This window comes from Amblyraja radiata, chromosome 2, assembly GCF_010909765.2.
Source record: "Amblyraja radiata isolate CabotCenter1 chromosome 2, sAmbRad1.1.pri, whole genome shotgun sequence".
Taxonomy (NCBI): Eukaryota; Metazoa; Chordata; class Chondrichthyes; order Rajiformes; family Rajidae; genus Amblyraja; species Amblyraja radiata.
In genome coordinates, this window is record NC_045957.1 from 18,062,246 (window position 1) to 18,081,674 (window position 19,429).

The following is a 19,429-nucleotide window of genomic DNA, read 5'->3' on the forward strand; positions in this document are numbered from 1 at the left end:
CGTTAGTTACCGCACAACGAGTCCAGTCATTAAACAAACTGAGGCTGGACTGCTTGATGATCTCACCCGAGAAACTGGTATTTGTCATACATGATTTAATAAAACAAAACAAACCAGGTTCATCGGGGCAAGTGATCGAATTTATGGCATATCCAAATGACGAAAGCCTGTGTATAGCCAAACATATCCTATTATACATGGAAAATACCAAGATCATTCGAGGTCAAGAAATGGCTATGTTAATTTCTTACAAGAAACCGCACAAAAGGGTCACGACCCAAACTATCTCAAAGTAGCTGAAATATGTCCTAAAGATTGCAGGAATAGACACTAATGTTTTAAATCTCATTCCACCAGGGCTGCGGCGACGTCCGCAGCAAAAATTCTGGAGGTGCCCACAGACAAAATCCTCAGAATGGCAGGATGGTCATCGGGAAAGACTTTCCAAAGGTTTTATAACAAACCAGTTTTGGATCCATCATCAATTTCTGAAAGCATGTTACGTTCAATAATATAATTTGCCCGAAAGGTTACAGGGCTATGATTTCAACTTAATCAATTTATTTTTCATAATATCACACAAGCTTTTGTATGGGTGTGTTCAAAAATTGCTAACGATACCTTTCTCCCAATACTCAAGGCAGTTGTGAAGCATGGACTCGTTCCACGGCATGAGGTCACAGAGCTTTGAAATCTTCACGTAGTCACTCACGTGACTCCGAAGTAAAATAGTAAGATTAAACGAGAACTTACCAGTTTGAAGTTTGATCTGTATTTTATGAGGAGGAACGTTGAGGGAATACGTGCCCTCCGCTCCCACCCTCCTATGATCATATCAAAAACTGGTATCTCTTTGATAATCTTACTATGTTAGGTCATTATAGTTTCTGTGACCTCACACCGCTGCTTTGAAGAATGACACGCATGCGTTGGAAGCGGGTTCTTCACGTATTCCCTCAACGTTCCTCCTCATAAAATACAGATCAAACTTCAAACTGGTAAGTTCTCGTTTAATCTTACTATTTTATGCTGTGGATTTGGAATTACATATAGGCCACCAAGTAAAGGCAGCACATTTTCCTCCCTACACATAAGCGCCTGTATGCTCATGCCATCTTATGATTTCAGATTTAATCAATTAAACTTAATTTCCTCAACTGCCACGAAGGAATCTGAAGTCTAAGCACCAATTTATTTTAGTTCCGTTTTTATTTGGCAGTAGCAGCCAAAGAACATATCCCCTGTTCTCCAGTACCCCTCAGCACTTTATCTGTGGAGTGAGGTTACAGAACACTTTCTGCCCGATAATGTTAGAATCTTAGCCTGTAAATAGCAGAACAGAACGACAAAAGAGTGTACATTTCAAATAATTAATGAAAGTTGACATAAGTAAAACATTAACTGGTTTGTCAGCAAATAAAACCTGCAAATAAATAGAGGAAGAAAGAATAGAAACTAGACGACAACACGGTATATCATTAAATTTAAAATGTTACAATAATAATGAAAAGCATGCCTCTGAATGGCTTTATAGGTGTAGATTTTTGCAAATACTTATCTTTGTAAAATGTATGAACTATGCAAATAAATGCATAGTACCCAGAGGATAGACCTTTCTATAGTTATCACAATGAAATAATTACATTGTAATCACAAGACAACCGCAGCCTCAACAAATTGCATTTGCATAATATCATTGTAATAAAATAGGCCAAACTGCTTCTGTGATAAGGCTTGACACTGAGATAAGGAGAGAGATATTGAAAAGGATGTTCAAAATGCTTAGAGAGAGCTGTGGTTTAAGAAAGGCCTCTGAGAAAAAGAATACAGTGAAGACCCACGAGGGATTTCATTGCACAGGATCTTGATGAAAGCTCTGTCACGAACAGTTAAGAACGATTGAGGAAATTTAAATGGATTAAAGGTGTAGGAAGGAACTGCTGGTTTAAACTGAAGATAGACACAAAAACCTGGAGTAACTCAATGGGACAGGCAGCGTCTCTGGAGATAAGGTATGGGTGACATTTCGGGTCGAGTCTGATGAAGGGTCGTGTATATATATATTCATTGATATATGGTCACACTGATCTGTTCTGTTCTGTTCTGTATTAGTCCTTACAGGAAGCAGGGTGGGAAGAAGTGTAGTCGAGATAGCCATGGGAGTCAGTTGGTTTATATTAGAAGTTGGTCAGTAGTCTGTCACCTGCGATGGACATAGTGAGGTCTAGAAACGGTAGGGAGATGTCGGAAATGGTCCAGGTGTATTTGAGTGCCGGATGGAAGTTAGTGGTGAAATGGATGAAGTCAGTGAGTTCTGTATGGGTGCAGGAGGTAGCACCAATGCAGTCGTCGATGTTGAGGAGGTAGAGTTTGGGGATAGGGCCACGGTACGCCTCGAGCAAGAATTGTTCGACGTACCCTACAAAGAGGCGGTCATAGCTTGGGCCCTTGTGCGTGCCCATAGCTACGCCTTGTATTTGGAGGAAATGGGAGGAGTGAAATGAAAAGTTGTTACGGGTAAGGACCAGCTGCGCTAGGCGGGGTAGAGTATCAGTACTGTTACAGAAGATCACCTCAAAGGCCTTCTAGATTATGTTCCTGGTCAAAAGCTCACAGAAAGTTTGTAAAAGCATAACAGCAGGAAAACAAGCTTCCTTTGCAGCTAACAGCAAAACAAGTGCCCTTAGATGTGTTCAATGTGTTGATTTAATTGAGGAGGATTTTAATGTTAATAAGTGAAGATTAAAACGTTCATTAACTCTTTTGTAAGTGTGAACATACTCACATTAAAGTTAAAATGGAATTCTGATGTTCAGTACATCACACCTTCTGGCTCTAATAAAATATATTGTTTAAGTCGATGTGGGATGAGAAGTTTTGGCACGGCACTGTAACACCTTGCTCGTAACACTCTCCGAATAGTACATCGAGCCAAGTGCACCAGAGAGCGGGGTGATCTTCCACAGACGTCGAACAGAGATTTATAAAACGCTGAATGTTGCTGAAAAATCAAAGGAACATTGTGGGTCTCAGACTGGTTTTCTAGATCAAGAGTTACCAAATGGGGAGGTGATTGATGTGATACAATTATGGGAGAGGCAGAGTGGGTGGAGAACAAGCTGGAGTTCTCTGTGCAAAGTGCGCTTTCAGCTTCATGTTTCCTGCATTTGTTTCATTATATTCGATGCCTGTTCAGACTTGATGGTGCTGTTGCAGTTGCCCCATGTTTAGTTTCTAAATGTTCTATGGTTTATGGTTTTTAGCTAGGGGAAATATTTTCCTGATTTAAGAGGATGACCTGTTTATTGATGTGATTGTTACCTTATATTTCCTGCAAATAATCACGCTTTTGATTTAAATCTTGCTTCGTCACTACTTTAAGCATAATAATTTTGATCACTTTGATTACCTGTTAATTACGTGTTGCCAGAGTATGACACAGGAGATATATATAATGCGTCTGTTCTAACTAAATTGAAATGGACAGAATACGATGCAGACATCTTATTTCACTACAAGTATGTTTGGCAGTAACATGTTTATAATTTGCATGTGTTATTTTATTTCTAGCAAATTATTTCATAACTGCAAATCTACTAGTCGGAGGACAGTTTCCTAAATAGTTATCCTTCATTTATTCTACATCAATAGCCATAAATAGAAAAAGAACACTGTAGATGGCTGCAGATTGCAAATGCTGGAATTGTAAGCAAAAAAAAAACTGTGAAGGAACTCAGCAGGTCAGGCACAAGAATAATATGGATGTGGAGACATTGGATCTTAAATCATTAAAGGTAGCAGGATAAATCAATAAAACGGTTAAAATGCCAATGTGAACTTTCATTTTGGCAATGCTTGTAATTTAACAGAGCTATTGACCATTCGTATTTAAATGAGTGAGCTCAAGTAATGAAGCATAGTTACCCAAATTTGACCCAAGCACAACACACAGTGGGAAGCATCATAATTACATAGCAGAAAGTAAATTATTTTCCAAAGTCTTTCACCTATTTTTATTCCCACCACCTGACAAGACTGGTAGCGTTTCCTCAGTCATAACTGCCATTGACTGCAATGTGGGGTCGAAGTGGTCACTAACATCAATAAAGCTTCACTTTTATTACAAAATAACACAAATATAGCTAAATATTCGGTATCTGTCTAATACTGAGCAAGGGGTAAATATGCATTTAATTGTGTTGGTCTTGCTGGTATCTACCTTGCAGACACCATTGTCTTCAATCTGATCATTCTTGGTAAATTTGGGATTATTTACAGGAATCAGAAGTCAAACAGAATTACCTCTAAAATATCATCAGGTATAACACTTCTCCATTTTCGCGTAGAATGAATTGATTCGTAAGAATTGACCAGGACTTCAACCGCCTTTGGACTGGCACAGCATGATTGTAGAACCTAAATATTCACACAAGAAGTACTCTGTTAGCCTTTTGATTTAATTTAATGGAGAATGCTTCAAAGTTGCTCCTTGGTTCATGATTGGAAAGGTATAATGATATAACATGGAATTATAGAACAGGAACAGGCCCATGAGTCTGTGGCGAACATGATGCCAAGATGAACTAATCTCATCAGCCTGCTGTGATAAATATCCCCCAATTCTCTACGCATCCATGTGCCTAACTAAAAGCCTCTTAAACATTGTATTTACCTCCAAAGTTGTGCCTTCTCATCTTTGACATTTCCACTCTGGGAAATAGTTCTGGCTGGCTACCCTATCAAAGTCTCTCAAAACTTTATATAACTCTTTCAGGTCTCTCCTCATATTCTCAAAATTTCCCACCCTCTCCTTGTAGCTAATCCAGGCAGCATTCTGGTAAAACTCTCCTGCACCCTTTCCCAAAGCCTCCACATCCTTCATGAGGCAACCAAGAATGCATGCATGACTTAAAATGTGGCATAACCAAAGTCTTATAGAGCTGCATCTTATACTTAATGCCCGACCAATGAAGGCAAGCATACCGTATACCATCTTTACCACTCTATCTGCTTGTGTTGCCATTTTAAGAAAGTTATGGACTTGGATCCCACTATCCCTTTGCACATCAATGCTGTTCAGGTTCTTTCTATTCGCTGTATACTTTCCCCTTACATTCAACCTACCAAAATGCAACACCTCATCTTTGGAGAAACCTTCGCAAGTACAGTAGAATAGATTGCCAGCATTCACAGCAGACCAGATGCAAAGCCAGTTTATTGTAAATTCAATCCAATATCAAATGTTCCAAATAATCAAACCTCGGCTAACAAAAAAGTAGCCCATGCCAACAGTAATTGGACCTAATGCAGACAAAACAACACAGATATCAGTCGCGTTAAATAAAACAGTTTGCACTGAACAATATCTGCTACTACTCTCAAGACATGCAAGCAAGTGTTAGAAAAATCAAATGTGTTCAAAAACTGAAACTCTCCAACGCCTTTACTTTTAAAAGTGGCCTCTAGATCTACGTACATTCTCCGAGAAGAAGAAAATTCCTGTCCACGTCCACTTATAAATCTTATAAATCCTTTATGCTTTGGTAAAGACACCTCTCATTAACCTAGCTTGCCAAACCCTGGTTCTGGTTCTGGTTCTGGTTGATTACTGCGCAAACACCTCATCAGTGGTTATCTCGTGCAGGTCGGAGACAACACATATCATAACACATTCCTTCATAACACATTCTCCCCAATCCAGGTGTTAGTCTAGTTAACATATTTTGATTTTTTCTCAGGTTGAACACTGATTTTCCAGCACCCCCTTGGTTCCTCCAGACGGAGGGGGGAGAAGGGGGGGAGAATGGGGGGGGGGAGAAGGGGAGGGGGGGGGGGGAGAGGCTGTGTGGACCGAGTGACGGGACTAGTTGGCGGTGGTGGTCGAGCCGGGTGAGGATAAAGCCACTGCCAAAGGCCAGAAACAGCAGCAGGTGAGACGGGCTCACTGGTGCACTGTGCGAGTCGGGAGTAGCGTCATAAGCCAATGGCCAGGAAGACGGTGGGAGTTGGGGATGGGTCGACAAGTCATTCCATTCACATTTAGTTTAGAAATCCATCTGTGGTCACTCAGGGAATTTCAACTGAGCTTTCGGAATTTTGTCCGGATTATAGTTGCCGGAAAATCGGTGTTCAACCTGTAGTATGCTAGCATCTTCGTTAAATAAGCTGTGTTGTACACAGCGTGCTAGATGTGGTCTCATCAATGCGTATAAAGCTGAAGCAAAACATTCCTACTCTTGTATCAATTCCCCAAGTAATAATCAAGCCTATTAGATTTCCTAATTACTTGCTGAACCTGAATACTAGTTTTTTGGACCATGCCCCAGGATACACTGCATTTCAAAAGCCTGCATGATCTCACCATATAGGTGCTATTGATATAATAAAATATAATATTTTTCTGCCAAAATGGACTATTTCATCTTTTCTCACATGGCACTTGACTTTTGAGTTAAACTAATACCTTACAAACGTATTAAGTATGTATATAAACACTAATTTCTGTTAACTTTGTTCAATAATAATTCAACAGGTATTTAGAATAACAATCCTATTGACATGTTGGAATGTAATTTGCATTCCTACCTTGTGAAATTGGGGAGGGTAGATCCTTGCAGCCCCATGGTTGAGCAACAGTTGATAACAAATCTCTGGCTTTGCTGCTGGTCGTACTGCTGTCACCTTCATGAGGTATTGAAGTGGGGCACAACCATTAACATCCATTGAACCAGCAAAAGCACCTGATTCTAACAACATCTGTAGAAGTAGGTGGTCACAATTCCATGCAGCTTTGTGAAGTGGAGACTTAAAATCCCGTTCTCGAGCATTTACAGAAGCTCCATAGTCTATTAGCATTCTACAAATCCGATGATGGTTTATGCTGTATTGTTGTTCTTTCATGTCTAGTGCCCAGTAAATAGCGGCAATGAGCGGCGTTTCCATATAGATATTGACACTGTCAACATTGGCTCCATGGTCAACATAAAGTGCCACTAGTTCAGATACACCGAAACGGGCGGCTATGTGCAGTGGTGTCTCTTTATAGTCATTCTCAGTCTGAAGATTCAACTTTGCGCCTGTTAAAAATCAAGTGTGAGAGATTGCCTTTCATCTTCAAAGCATTTGTGTCTTGCCAAAGCAACTGATAAAATCAAAGCATCACAAATTGATTTAATTCCTTGACTGGAAATAGAAACTCTGGAAGTACTCAACAAAACATTAACAAATGAAATATGAAATGGTAGATAAAACCCTCCAATAGCCACTAAGTCCGGACTTCAAATACGAACCTGCCTGTTTTACTTTTGTTTGCTGACAAACCTGAGTACTATTCATAATATAATGTTAGCTGTTGTTTCAGATTCATAACATTTGCAGTTCTTTTTAATTTATTTGTTGTTTTGTTTTACACATCTCATAAGTTGCAGCCATCGGCAAATTCCAAAATATCAATGCTACTCTTTCCCCAAAGACCTTAGTTACATTTGGCATAAGCCTGTTGCTTTGGATATATCTATTTTACTTTCAGATCAAAGGGATAGACGTTTAGGGGTAACATGAGGGGGAACTTCTTTACTCAGAGAGTGGTAGCGGTGTGGAATGAGCTTCCAGTGGAAGTGGTGGAGGCAGGTTCGTTGGTATCATTTAAAAATAAATTGGATAGGCATATGGATGAGAAGGGAATGGAGGGTTATGGTATGAGTGCAGGCAGGTGGGACTAAGGGGAAAAAGTTGTTCGGCACGGACTTGTAGGGCCGAGATGGCCTGTTTCCGTGCTGTAATTGTTATATGGTTATATGGTTATATGATAGGAGGTTTAGCGGGGATATAAGGAATAAAATTTGGAATGCAATGCCTGAGAATGTGATGGTAGAAACAAAGACTCACAACATTTAGTAAGTATCTGGATGAGCACTTGGATTGGCAACACAGGATATGGACCAAGTACTGGTAAATAGAATAAGCATAGACAAGTAATTGCATCATGATCAGTATGGGCTAGGGCCTGTTGCTAAGTTTCAATTACAGTAAACTTACTGTTAATTCTAGAAGGGAAAATGTTTAAATAATTAGATTGAGTTTAATTTTATACAGGCAAATTTATAAACTAGAAAAAGTAATCTTTTTATATATGTCGGTGTATAAGCTATCATTTTTTTGTGTCTAATATGGTCTAAGGTAAGCCATAAATTGCATGGAATTATCTGATTTATGGCACAATTATCTACATTTTTCCTTGGAATGACCTGTTCCTAATTATGACACTAGAAAACAGGCAGTTGAGGCTACTCAATAGAAATGTGTAGAAAAGAACTGCAGATGCTGGTTTTAACCGAAGATAGACACAAAATGCTGGAGCAACTCATCGGGACAGGCAGCATCTCTGGAGAGATGGAATGGGTGACGTTTCGGGTCGAGAAGGGTCTTGACCTGGAACATCACCCATTCCTTCTCTCCAGAGATGCTGCCTGTCCCGCTGAGTTACTCCAGCATTTTGAGTCTATCTACTCAATAGAAATATACTGTAGGTTGCTGTAAATCACTGATGTACTGTATATCACTCATTCACTAATTCACTAGTTGAAGCCTAGATGGAAGATTGCATGGACAATAAAGGGAACTTCATAGTAATCCTAACGTTTTTTGATAAAACACATTTTATTTTGTTGTAATTTTAAATATATTTGTATTGCTTTTTTTAGGTCATGAAGAAAATCCATTCTGTGCAGCTCACCGTTCCAGATCAGGAGTTTTGCACATGCAATGGACTCCTTGGTTTTACATAAATGTAACGGCGTATGTCCACTCAGTGAGAATGAGTTTACTTTGGCTCCATGGTGCAACAGAATGCTAACACAGTCCCTGTTTTTCACCTCACATGCAACATGTAAAGGCGTTTTCCCATTCGGTTGGTAGTTTATACTGGCGTTATGATTCAGTAGCATTGTAATGGTCTTCAGGTCACCAAGCATCACGGCTAAGTGCAGGCCGGCTGCCCAGGAGTTCCCTAATTTGTAACTTGGTAGCCAGTAACCTGGAAAAGGGAAACAAAAACATTAATTTCATAGTCATTTAGAAACAGGCCTTTCTGCCCATCGAATCCACATCAACCATCAGTCACCCCGTTTACACTAGTTCAATGTTATCCCACTTTCACATCTACTCCTTACACACTAGGGGCAAATAACCCTAACCCAACAAACTCGCACATCTTTAGGATGTGGGAGAAAACTGGAGCACCCAGATGACATTTGCTTGGTCACAGTGAGAACATGCAAACTCCACATAGACAGCACCCGAGGTCATGATCGAACCCAGGTCTCTGGTGCTATGAGCCAGCTCCACTACCAGCTGTACCACTGTGCCACCCTTAAGTAAGGTTGAAAAGTATTCTTAAAGTTTCCTTTTCTTTTCTGTCTTTTTTTTAAATAAAAATGAATACAGGCAACAGGTTGTATTAGGGCAGAGAAACAAAAACAAACCTATACAACTATATTTCTGTGCAGCCAAATTGTATCTTCACGTCTGTAACCGGTTAGATTATGATATTATTTTTAGAGCATTCTTGCAGGGAATATCAATACTTTAAACCAATGAATTTTGAAATATATATATGTATGGCAAAGGTTAATCCATTTCTCCATCCATTGCTCTTACCAGTTACTTTAAATTTATGTTGCTTTTTTTTTAACATCTCTGCTGGGGAAGCAGATATTTCCTATTAAGTTTTGCCTCAGCTTGCTTTAGAAATTGCCTGTCCAAACTTTCTTTAGAAGTGCTTTAATATTAAAGCAAAAAAAACTTATGTTGGAAATAAATACAAAGAATATACAGAAGCTTTCCAGAAATTCAACTCTCAGCCTCTCAAACTTGCTTCAACATTCAACAAAATCATGGCTGATCTTCTACATCAAACACCATTTCCTGCTTTCTCTTCCAATACCGACCGATTCCTTTAATAACTGGAAATCTCAATCTTGATTATAATCAGTGAGTGAACCACCTAGAAGAATGCAAAGATTCGCCACCCTTTGAGCAAAGAAATTTGTCCTAATTTTTGTCCAAAATGGCTTGCCCTTTATTTTGACAAAGAGAAACAAAAGATTTTCTGCGAAACACAATGTGCTGGAGGAACTCAGTGGATCAGATGGCATTTGTAGAGGGAATAGACAAGTGATCTTCTGGTAGGGAGCCTTCTTCAGACTTTCTGCACATAACAAGACTTCAACCTCTCTCCACTGGCACAAATTCCTTATTTGTCATTCAGCTTTTAATTCTTGCATGCATCTCTTTGTTCACTTCATCTCTTCTCTGCAAATGAGAACATGCCCATTTTCTAAATGTTCCTCTTTCGAATCAAAGGTCACTGACTTGAAATGTTAATTCTGTTTCCTACTCTGCAGATGCTTCCTGACCTTTTGAGTTTCTTAAGCATTTTCTGTTTTAATTCCTTGTAAATGCACGTTGCATCAATATTCACAAGTTCTACTGTTGTAGTGTGAATGCGGACTACATAGAAACATAGAAAATAGGTGCAGGAGTATGCCATTCGGCCCTTTGAGCCTGCACCGCCATTCAATATGATCATGGCTGATCATCCAACTCAGTATCCTGTACCTGCTTTCTCTCCATACCCCCTGATCCCTTTAGCCACAAGGGCCACATCTAACTCCCTCTTAAATATAGCCAATGAACTGATCTCAACTACATTCTGTGGCTGAGAGTTCCGGAGATTCACCACTCTCTGGGTAAAAAATGTTTTTTCTCATCCCAGTCCTAAAACATTTCCCCTTTATTCTTAAACTGTGACCTCTTGTTCTGGACTTCCCCAACATCGGGAACAATCTTTCTGCATCTAGCCTGTCCAACCCCTTAAGAATGTTGTAAGTTTCTATAAGATCCCCCCTCAATCTTCTAAATTCTAGCGAGTACAAGCCGAGTCTATCCAGTCTTTCTTCATATGAAACTCCTGACATCCCAGGAATCAGTCTGGTGAACCTTCTCTGTACTCCCTCTATGGCAAGAATGAGCTTCCTCAGATTAGGACCAAAACTGTACGCAATACTTCAGGTGTGGTCTCACCAAGACCCTGTACAACTGCAGTAGAACCTCCCTGCTCCTATACTCAAATCCTTTTGCTATGAATGCTAACATACCATTCGCTTTATTCACTGCCTGCTGCACCTGCATGCCTACTTTCAATGACTGGTGTACCATGACACCCAGGTCTCGTTGCATCTCCCCTTTTCCTAATCAGCCACCATTCAGGTAATAGTCTACTTTCCTGTTTTTGCCACCAAAGTGGATAACCTCACATTTATCCACATTATACTGCATCTGCCATGCATTTGCCCACTCACCCAGCCTATCCAAGTCATCTTGCAGCCTCCTAGCATCCTCCTCACAGCTAACACTGCCCCCCAGCTTCGTGTCATCCGCAAACTTGGAGATTCAATTCAATTCCCTCGTCCAAATCATTAATATATATTGTAAATAGCTGGGGTCCCAGCACTGAGCCTTGCGGTACCCCACTAGTCACTGCCTGCCATTCTGAAAAGGACCCGTTTACTCCTACTCTTTGCTTCCCGTCTGCCAGCCAGTTCTCTATCCACATCAATACTTAACCCCCAATACCGTGTGCTTTAAGTTTGTATACTAATCTCTTATGTTAGACCTTGTCGAAAGCCTTCTGAAAGTCCAGATATAACACATCCACTGGTTCTCCCTTATCCACTCTACTAGTTATATCCTCAAAACATTCTATAAGATTCGTCAGACATGATTTACCTTTCATAAATCCATGCTGACTTTGTCCAATGATTTCACCACTTTCCAAATGTGCTGCTATACCATCCTTAATAATTGACTAGCAGTTTCCCCACTACCGATGTTAGACTAACTGGTCTGTAATTCCCCGTTTTATCTCTCTCTCCCTTTTTAAAAAGTGGGGTTACATTAGCTACCCTCCAATCCTCAGTAACTACTCCAGAATCTAAAGAGTTTTGAGAAATTATCACTAATGCATCCACTATTTCTGGGGCTACTTCCTTAAGTACTCTGGGATGCAGCCTATCTGGCCCTGGGGAGTTATCGGCCTTTAATCCATTCAATTTACCTAACACCACTTCCCGGCTAACCTGGATTTCACTCAGTTCCTCCATCTCATTTGACCCCCGGTCCCCTGCTATTTCCGGCAGATTAATTAAGTCTTCCTTAGTGAAGACAAAACCAAAGTAGTTATTCAATTGGTCTGCCATGTCCTTGTTCCCTATGATCAATTCACCTGTTTCTGACTGCAAGGGACCTACATTTGTTTTAACTAATCTATTTCTCTTCACATATCTATAAAAACTTTTGCATTCAGTTTTTATGTTCCCTGCCAGTTTTCTTTCATAATCTATTTTCCCTTTCCTAATTAAGCCCTTTGTTCTCCTCTGCTGGACTCTGAATTTCTCCCAGTCCTCTGGTAGGCTACTTTTTCTGGCTAATTTGTATGCTTCATCTTTTGTTTTGATACTATCCCTGATTTCCCTTGTTATCCATGGATGCACTACCTTCCCTGATTTATTCTTTTGCCAAACTGGGGTGAACAATTGTTGTAGTTCATCAATGCAGCCTTTAAATGCCTTCCATTGCATATTCACCGTCATGCCTTTAAGAATCAATTGCCAGTCTGCCTTGGCCAATTCACGTCTCTTACCCTCAAAGTTACCTTTCTTTAAGTTCAGAACCCTTGTTTCTGAATTAATTATGTCACTCTCCATCCTAATGAAGAACTCAACCATATTATGGTCACTCTTGCCCAAGGGGCCACGCAGAGTCTTGCATCCGAATTCCCTTCCTGCACCAAATAAACTCCAGGATTATGCTTGGTGGCAATGGGAGAATAACTTTTGCTGGCCTGGTATCCATGAATGAACCTCAAGCCTAGGACTAAAGTGGTGTGTGCTTGCTTGCAATTCAGTCCAGTTTAGTCCTGGAGAGAGAGTGCATGATAGAAGTATGGTGAATGGAAAGGCGTGGTGGGGAGAGAACAGGGCCAAGTGATAGAGTGGGAGGGTGACTAAGTAATGGGTAGAGGAGTTTGTGGCATGGATTCTGAACTACTGTGGCTTCGGTGGAGGGGTGGGGTGATAATGGCAATTGATGAGGGACTGAATTGTGGAAAACAATTTGTGCCATTGTGTGCATAGACTGATTCTGTATGATTAGATGTAATTCGAGTTTCACTGTGCCTTAATTGGTACACGTGACAATAAACAGACCTTTGAACCCTTTGAACCTTTGAAACTTTGTTACGGTTGTGAGGCAGGGTTTGTTTCCAATTGTATTTGATCTTTTTGCTGCTGGATCAAGACTTTGCTCTGTCAACATAGAAACATAGAAAATAGGTGCAGGAGTAGGCCATTCGGCCCTTCGAGCCTGCACCGCCATCCAATAAGATCATGGCTGATCATACAACTCAGTATCCTGTACCTGCCTTCTCTCCATACCCCCTGATCCCTTTAGCCACAAGTGTCACATCTAAACTCCCTCTTAAATCTAGCCAATGAATTGGCCTCAACTACCTTCTGTGGCAGAGAATTCCACAGATTCACCACTCTGTGTGTGAAAAATGTTTTTCTCATCTCGGTCCTAAAAGACTTCCCCCTTATCCTTAAACTGTGACCCCGTGTTCTGGACTTCCCCAACATCGGGAACAATCTTCCTGCATCTAGCCTGTCCAACCCCTTTTTTGAAGAAGTAATCAATAACGTTGACAAATCTGTAGACATTGTGTATATGGACTTCAGCAAGCCATTTGACAAGGTTCTGCGTGCTAGGCTGTTCTGGAAGGTTAGATTACAAGGGATCCAGAGCGAGTTAGCCGACTGGATAGAGAATTGGCTTCATGGAAAAAAGCAGAGGGTGATGGTGGAGGGCTGTTTTTCAGACTGGAGGCCTGTGACTAGGTGTACCTCAGGGATCAGTTATGGGACCATTGCTGTTTGTGGTGTATATCAACAGTTTGGGTGAGATTGAGAGTGCAAAGATGATTTATGAGTGTTTAAGAAGGAACTGCAGATGCTGGAAAATCGAAGGGTGTTTATGAGGGTGTTTCCAGAACCTGTGGGGCTGAGCTATAGGGAAATGTTGAGCAGGACTTTATTCCTTGCAGCGCAGGAGGTTGAGGGGTGATCTTATACAGGTCAATAAAATAATGAGGGGAGTATATAGGGTGAATGCACAGGGTCTTTTGCCCAATGGAGGGGATTCAAGAACCATAGGATATAGGTTTATGATGAGAGGAAAAAGATTTAATAGGAACCTGTGGGGTACCTTTTTCACACACAGAGCAGTAGGTCCATGGAACGAGCTGCCAGTGGAGGTGTACCTTGAAGAGGTTACCTTGACTCCATCCTATCCCCCTTGGTCAAATCCCTCCCCACCTATGTTCTAGACACCTCAGACACTCTCCGCCGCCTCCACGCATTCCACTCTCTGGGCCCTCACCCCCTCATCTTCACCATGGATGTCCGGTCACTCTACACCTCCATCCCCCACCAGGATGGCCTCAGAGCCCTCCGGTTCTTCCTCGACCAGAGGAGCAACCTTTACCCAGCCACTGACACTCTCCTCCGCTTAGCGGAGTTGGTCCTCACCCTCAATAACTTTACATTTGACTCCTCCCATTTCCTCCAAACACAAGGCGTAGCTATGGGCACACGCATGGGCCCCAGCTACGCCTGCCTCTTTGTCGGGTACGTTGAACAATCCTTGTTCGATGCGTACCAGGGCCCCATCCCCGACCTCTACCTCCGCTACATTGACGACTGCTTTGGTGCCACCTCCTGCACCCACACACAACTGACTGACTTCATCCACTTCACCACCAACTTCCATCCGGCACTCCAATACACCTGGACGATTTCCGACACTTCCCTACCATTCCTTGACCTCACCATCTCCATCGCAGGGGACAGACTCCTGACCGACATACATTACAAACCCACTGACTCACATGGCTATCTGGACTACACGTCTTCCCACCCTGCCCCCTGTAAAGACTCCATCCCCTACTCCCAATTCCTCCGCCTACGCCGCATCTGTTCCCAGGATGAGACATTTCATACCAGGGCATCGGAAATGTCCTCGTTCTTCAGGGAACGGGGATTCCCCTCCGCCACCATAGATGAGGCTCACACCAGGGTCTCATCCATACCCCGTAACACTGCTCTCTCTCCCCATCCCCGCACACGCAACAAGGACAGAGTCCCTCTGGTCCTCACCTTTCACCCCACCAGCCGGCAAATACAACACATAATCCTCCGCCATTTCCGCCACCTCCAACGTGACCCCACCACTCGCCACATCTTCCCATCTCCCCCCATGTCTGCCTTCCGCAAAGACCGCTCCCTCCGCAACTCCCTCGTCAATTCTTCCCTTCCCTCCCGCACCACCCCCTCCCCGGGCACTTTCCGTTGCAACCGCAAGAAATGCAACACCTGTCCCTTCACCTCCCCCCTCGACTCCATTCAAGGTCCCAAGCAGTCGTTCCAGGTGCGACAAAGGTTCACCTGTATCTCCTCCAACCTCATCTACTGCATCCGCTGCTCTAGATGTCAGCTAATTTACATCGGTGAGACCAAGCGTAGGTTGGGCGACCGTTTCGCCGAACACCTCCGCTCAGTCCGCAATAACCTACCTGACCTCCCGGTGGCTCAGCACTTCAACTCCCCCTCCCATTCCCAATCCGACCTCTCTGTCCTGGGTCTCCTCCATTGCCAGAGTGAGCAACAGCGGAAATTGGAGGAACAGCACCTCATATTCCGTCTGGGGTCCTTGCGCCCTTATGGCATCAACATTGAATTCCCCCAATTTGGCTAGCCTGTGCTGTCTCCTCCCCTTCCTTCACCCTCTAGCTGTCTCCTCCCACCCTCCCATCCGCCCGCCCTCGGGCTCCTCCTCCTCCTCCCTTTTTCCTTCTTTCTTTCCCCACCCCCCATTAGTCTGAAGAAGGATTTCGGCCCGAAACGTCGCCTATTTCCTTCGCTCCATAGATGCTGCTGCACCCGCTGAGTTCCTCCAGCAATTTTGTGTACCTGCCAGTGGAGGTGGTTGGGGCAGGTAGTGTAACAACATTTAAAAGACATTTGGAAATGTCCAAGGATAAGAAAGATTGAGGGAGATATGGGCCAAACGTCAGCAGTGGAGCTAGCATAGATGGGCATCCTGGTCAGCATGGACTAGTTGGGCTGAAGGGCCATGTTCCATGCTGTATGACTGAGGTGACAGGTGGCCATTCTGTCAAATTGGAAATTGATTTCAGGAGTAGCACACTTGAAAAAACGGATACAACTTCACACCTCCATTCACATATTTTTAAGATGTTGCACAGCCAGTTACTTCCCATCTTCTTATGGAGAAGATAGTGGTTTCAGTTTAAACCTGGTCATGTATATGCATCCGCACTCCGGGAGCTTTCTATAAAAGCCCTGCAAGTAAATATTGCATTATAAAGAAAGGACTTGTATTGAAATTACGCCAGTCACATCTTCAGGGTATCATAATGTGATTTAAAGCCATTGTAATGTTAAACCACTGTTGTAATTTAAGCAAAGTTTTGGAGCAAAATAGAAAACAGTCATTGTCATCTGCATGTCCCACTGCTCTCAGTTGAACCCCACTCCATCATACTGTAAGTCTCTGCCCTGTTATATGAAGCTGTGGAGGTACTAAACTGTTTGAAACACTTTATAAGAATGCATTTAGTACCTTAGATGTCTTGGAAAAATACATCTTACAAGTTACATCGACAAGACCAAGTGTAGACTCGGCAATCCTTTTGCTCAACACTTGTGCTCGATCCGCCAATGCCTACTAGATTTCCTGGTTTTTAACCATTTTGCAATTTCTTCCCCCACCCCCCTCTCCTCTCCCCCCCTCCCCTGTGCCCCATCTGGACTTGCACCTATTTCTCTCCTCCCCTCCCCCTCCTCCTGCATTCCTTTCCATGACCACATTTTTCATCTCTTTAATTTGTTTGTCTCCTGCCTTCTGGTCTAATCTCCCTCCTTTGTCCCAACCATTTGCCTATGAAGCCCCCCACGCCACCCCCCCCCCCCCCCCCCCCCCCCCCCCCCCCCCCCCCCCCCCGCCCCTTATGGCCTGCGTCTCTTCTCTTTCAGCTTTCTCCCCTCCTACCCCCACCCTTACAATCAGTCTGAAGAAGAAAATGTCACTTATCCATGTTCTCCAGAGAGGCTGCTTGACCAGTTGAGTTACATTCAGCAATCTTTGTCCTTTTTTGGTAAATTACATACTTGTTTGGCTGTCATGTGTTCACATCGCTAACTTTGATGTTTCACGTTTCACTAATTGTGGGAACAGGATTGTAAATGTGAATTGACTTTGCAAAGATTATATGGAATCAACAAAGCAGCTATCCATGCAATAATTTCATTAGAAGTAATAAGACAAATAAATCATTCTTTTTAAATATTTAGTTTAACAACCTTACTAAATTAAGTATTGTACTAATAATACCAATTGCTCAAACGTTTATTTTAAACAAAATTGTGAAAAAAAATTCTAGACTCTTGTAGGATTTTAAAACCTGAATGCATACACCCAGATTATTAGCCTTTCCAGCCAAACTTTGAATTTATGTAAAGGAAGAAACTGCAGATGCTGGTTTAAACCGAAGATAGACACAAAGTGCTGGAGTAACTCAATGGGACAGGCAGCATCTCGGGAGAGAAGGAATGCGTGACGTTTTGGGTCGAGACCGTTCTTCAGACATATGTACCTTGTTTATAAGATGCCAGGATCATGTCTTCATCTTCCACTTCAAAAACCGTATCAACATCTATCTTCTTTTGCCTCAGGATCTCCTTCAATGCATTGTAATCATTGCTCAGCAAGACCTGGAAAAATGTTTCCTTGAGTGTTCTGGCAGCTTTGGCCTGAGAACTCTCGTTTTCCATGTTCAAAACACCACGGAGCTAGCTGAGCGTCGTAATCCTAATGTATAAATGGGCTGGCGATAAACTGGCAACACAAACACTTTGGCATGTCTGCACCATGTGTGTAATCTTATAAGTCAATCATGTGGACCTTCCTATTTATAGTTCTAACTTTCATAAAGGTTATCACAGTTTACAAGCTTTGCCAAACTTTCTGACCTTCTCCTCATCTGGCCTTACCACGCGAACAGAGACACACACACAACGAGGATAATTTGTAGCCATCAGGGTTTCCATCTCCTAAAACAAGGGGCTCTTGAGGATGACTTTAGGACCCTCGATGGCAGGTCACCAGGTTGAAACAGCTGCTGTCTATTTGCAGTGTTTACTTCCTTCATGCCATTTTTACAGCATCAACAGAATTCAACCCTTGCATCTGCATCCTGTGAACTTGGCTGCAATCAGCTACGTCACAGACAGACAAGATAAGAGGTTATATAATCTACGCTTGTCAAGTAATTTTCTAGGTAATCAGTATGATATGTATTTTTTTTAATTGAGCTCCAATGATAATTTTTTTGTATTCTTTGTAACATAGTAGTAAAAATATTTCATGCAATACACATTTTTATCACCAAATCTTGTTTCCTATTATCAGATCCTTTGAACATTGTATTGTATTGTTATCTCGGCAGGTTATGTGTTTCATTTTGTTGATGATTGAAATACATTATTCAAAATGGAAAATTGTTTATTTTCAGAAACAGAAATGTCTCGTATCTTGAACACAAATGCAAGTTTAAGCAGATTGGTTTAGTTCTATGCTTGTCAGCAAAGGAATGGCACTGTTTTTTTTGGGTGGGAGTTCCGGGAAGATGTGAAGGGGCTAAGCAGTATTCTTCAATCAATCAGATGAAAGATTGCTTCTTGATAAACGAGGGATGAAAGGATGCTGCAGGTTAGCAAGAATATATGGAGGTTGTACATTTAGCCATGATCTACCCTTTTTTGGTAAACTTCATTTATTTGTTCATAACTAATCCTCAACTACGCTATATTCAAGAAATTTCAGCATGCCAAAATGTATAGGTTGAACATATCTGAGGGTAAAAATTTGGAAATTCGAGTCCAACCAGCCCTCTTCCAGGCTTCACTGGGACAGATAGTAGGCAGCCATCTAATTCTGGGAGCCAATTGGTAATTAGACACATTGAAAATGCTCAACTGATGTTCCATGCTGTGTGGGACATGGCGAGGTTACGATGCCTTGAGAAATATGGAGCAGAGAGAAGGGAGGACTGTTTAAAAGAGAAGATACGCACCTTTACAGCATTGGCAGAAGAAACATGGATATACAGGTACTCCAACCTGCTCCCTCCACCATGTTCCCTAAATAGAAACCCTAAAGCAGCAATAAAGCGGCAGAGATCCGGGTTTCATCCTGACTACGGGTGCTGTCTGTAAAGTTTGTACGTTCTCCCCGT

General features: G+C 42.1%; 1 protein-coding gene across 1 annotated transcript; it reads right to left on the minus strand.

Moving 5' to 3' along the window:
- Positions 1 to 2,206: 2,206 nt before the first annotated feature.
- On the minus strand, positions 2,207 to 18,013 carry asb4 (ankyrin repeat and SOCS box containing 4). The gene is made up of 5 exons (XM_033038163.1): positions 17,789 to 18,013; positions 8,735 to 9,034; positions 6,586 to 7,076; positions 4,303 to 4,416; positions 2,207 to 3,001 (listed from the first exon to the last, which is right to left on the minus strand). The coding sequence occupies exons 1-5, from the start codon at positions 17,964 to 17,966 to the stop codon at positions 2,813 to 2,815; spliced, it is 1,272 nt and encodes a 423-aa protein (XP_032894054.1). The 5' UTR covers positions 17,967 to 18,013; the 3' UTR covers positions 2,207 to 2,812.
- Positions 18,014 to 19,429: the final 1,416 nt, after the last annotated feature.

Coding starts and splice junctions, on each gene's coding strand:
- asb4 (XM_033038163.1), bottom strand. CDS start 17,966: ATGGAAAACGAGAGTTCTCAGGCCAAAGCTGCCAGAACACTCAAGGAA. Junction 9,035..17,788: donor CCTGGCATCTTATAAACAAG/GTACATATGTCT, acceptor TCCCTTTTCCAG/GTTACTGGCTACCAAGTTAC. Junction 7,077..8,734: donor AAAACTCCTGATCTGGAACG/GTGAGCTGCACA, acceptor GATTTTTAACAG/GCGCAAAGTTGAATCTTCAG.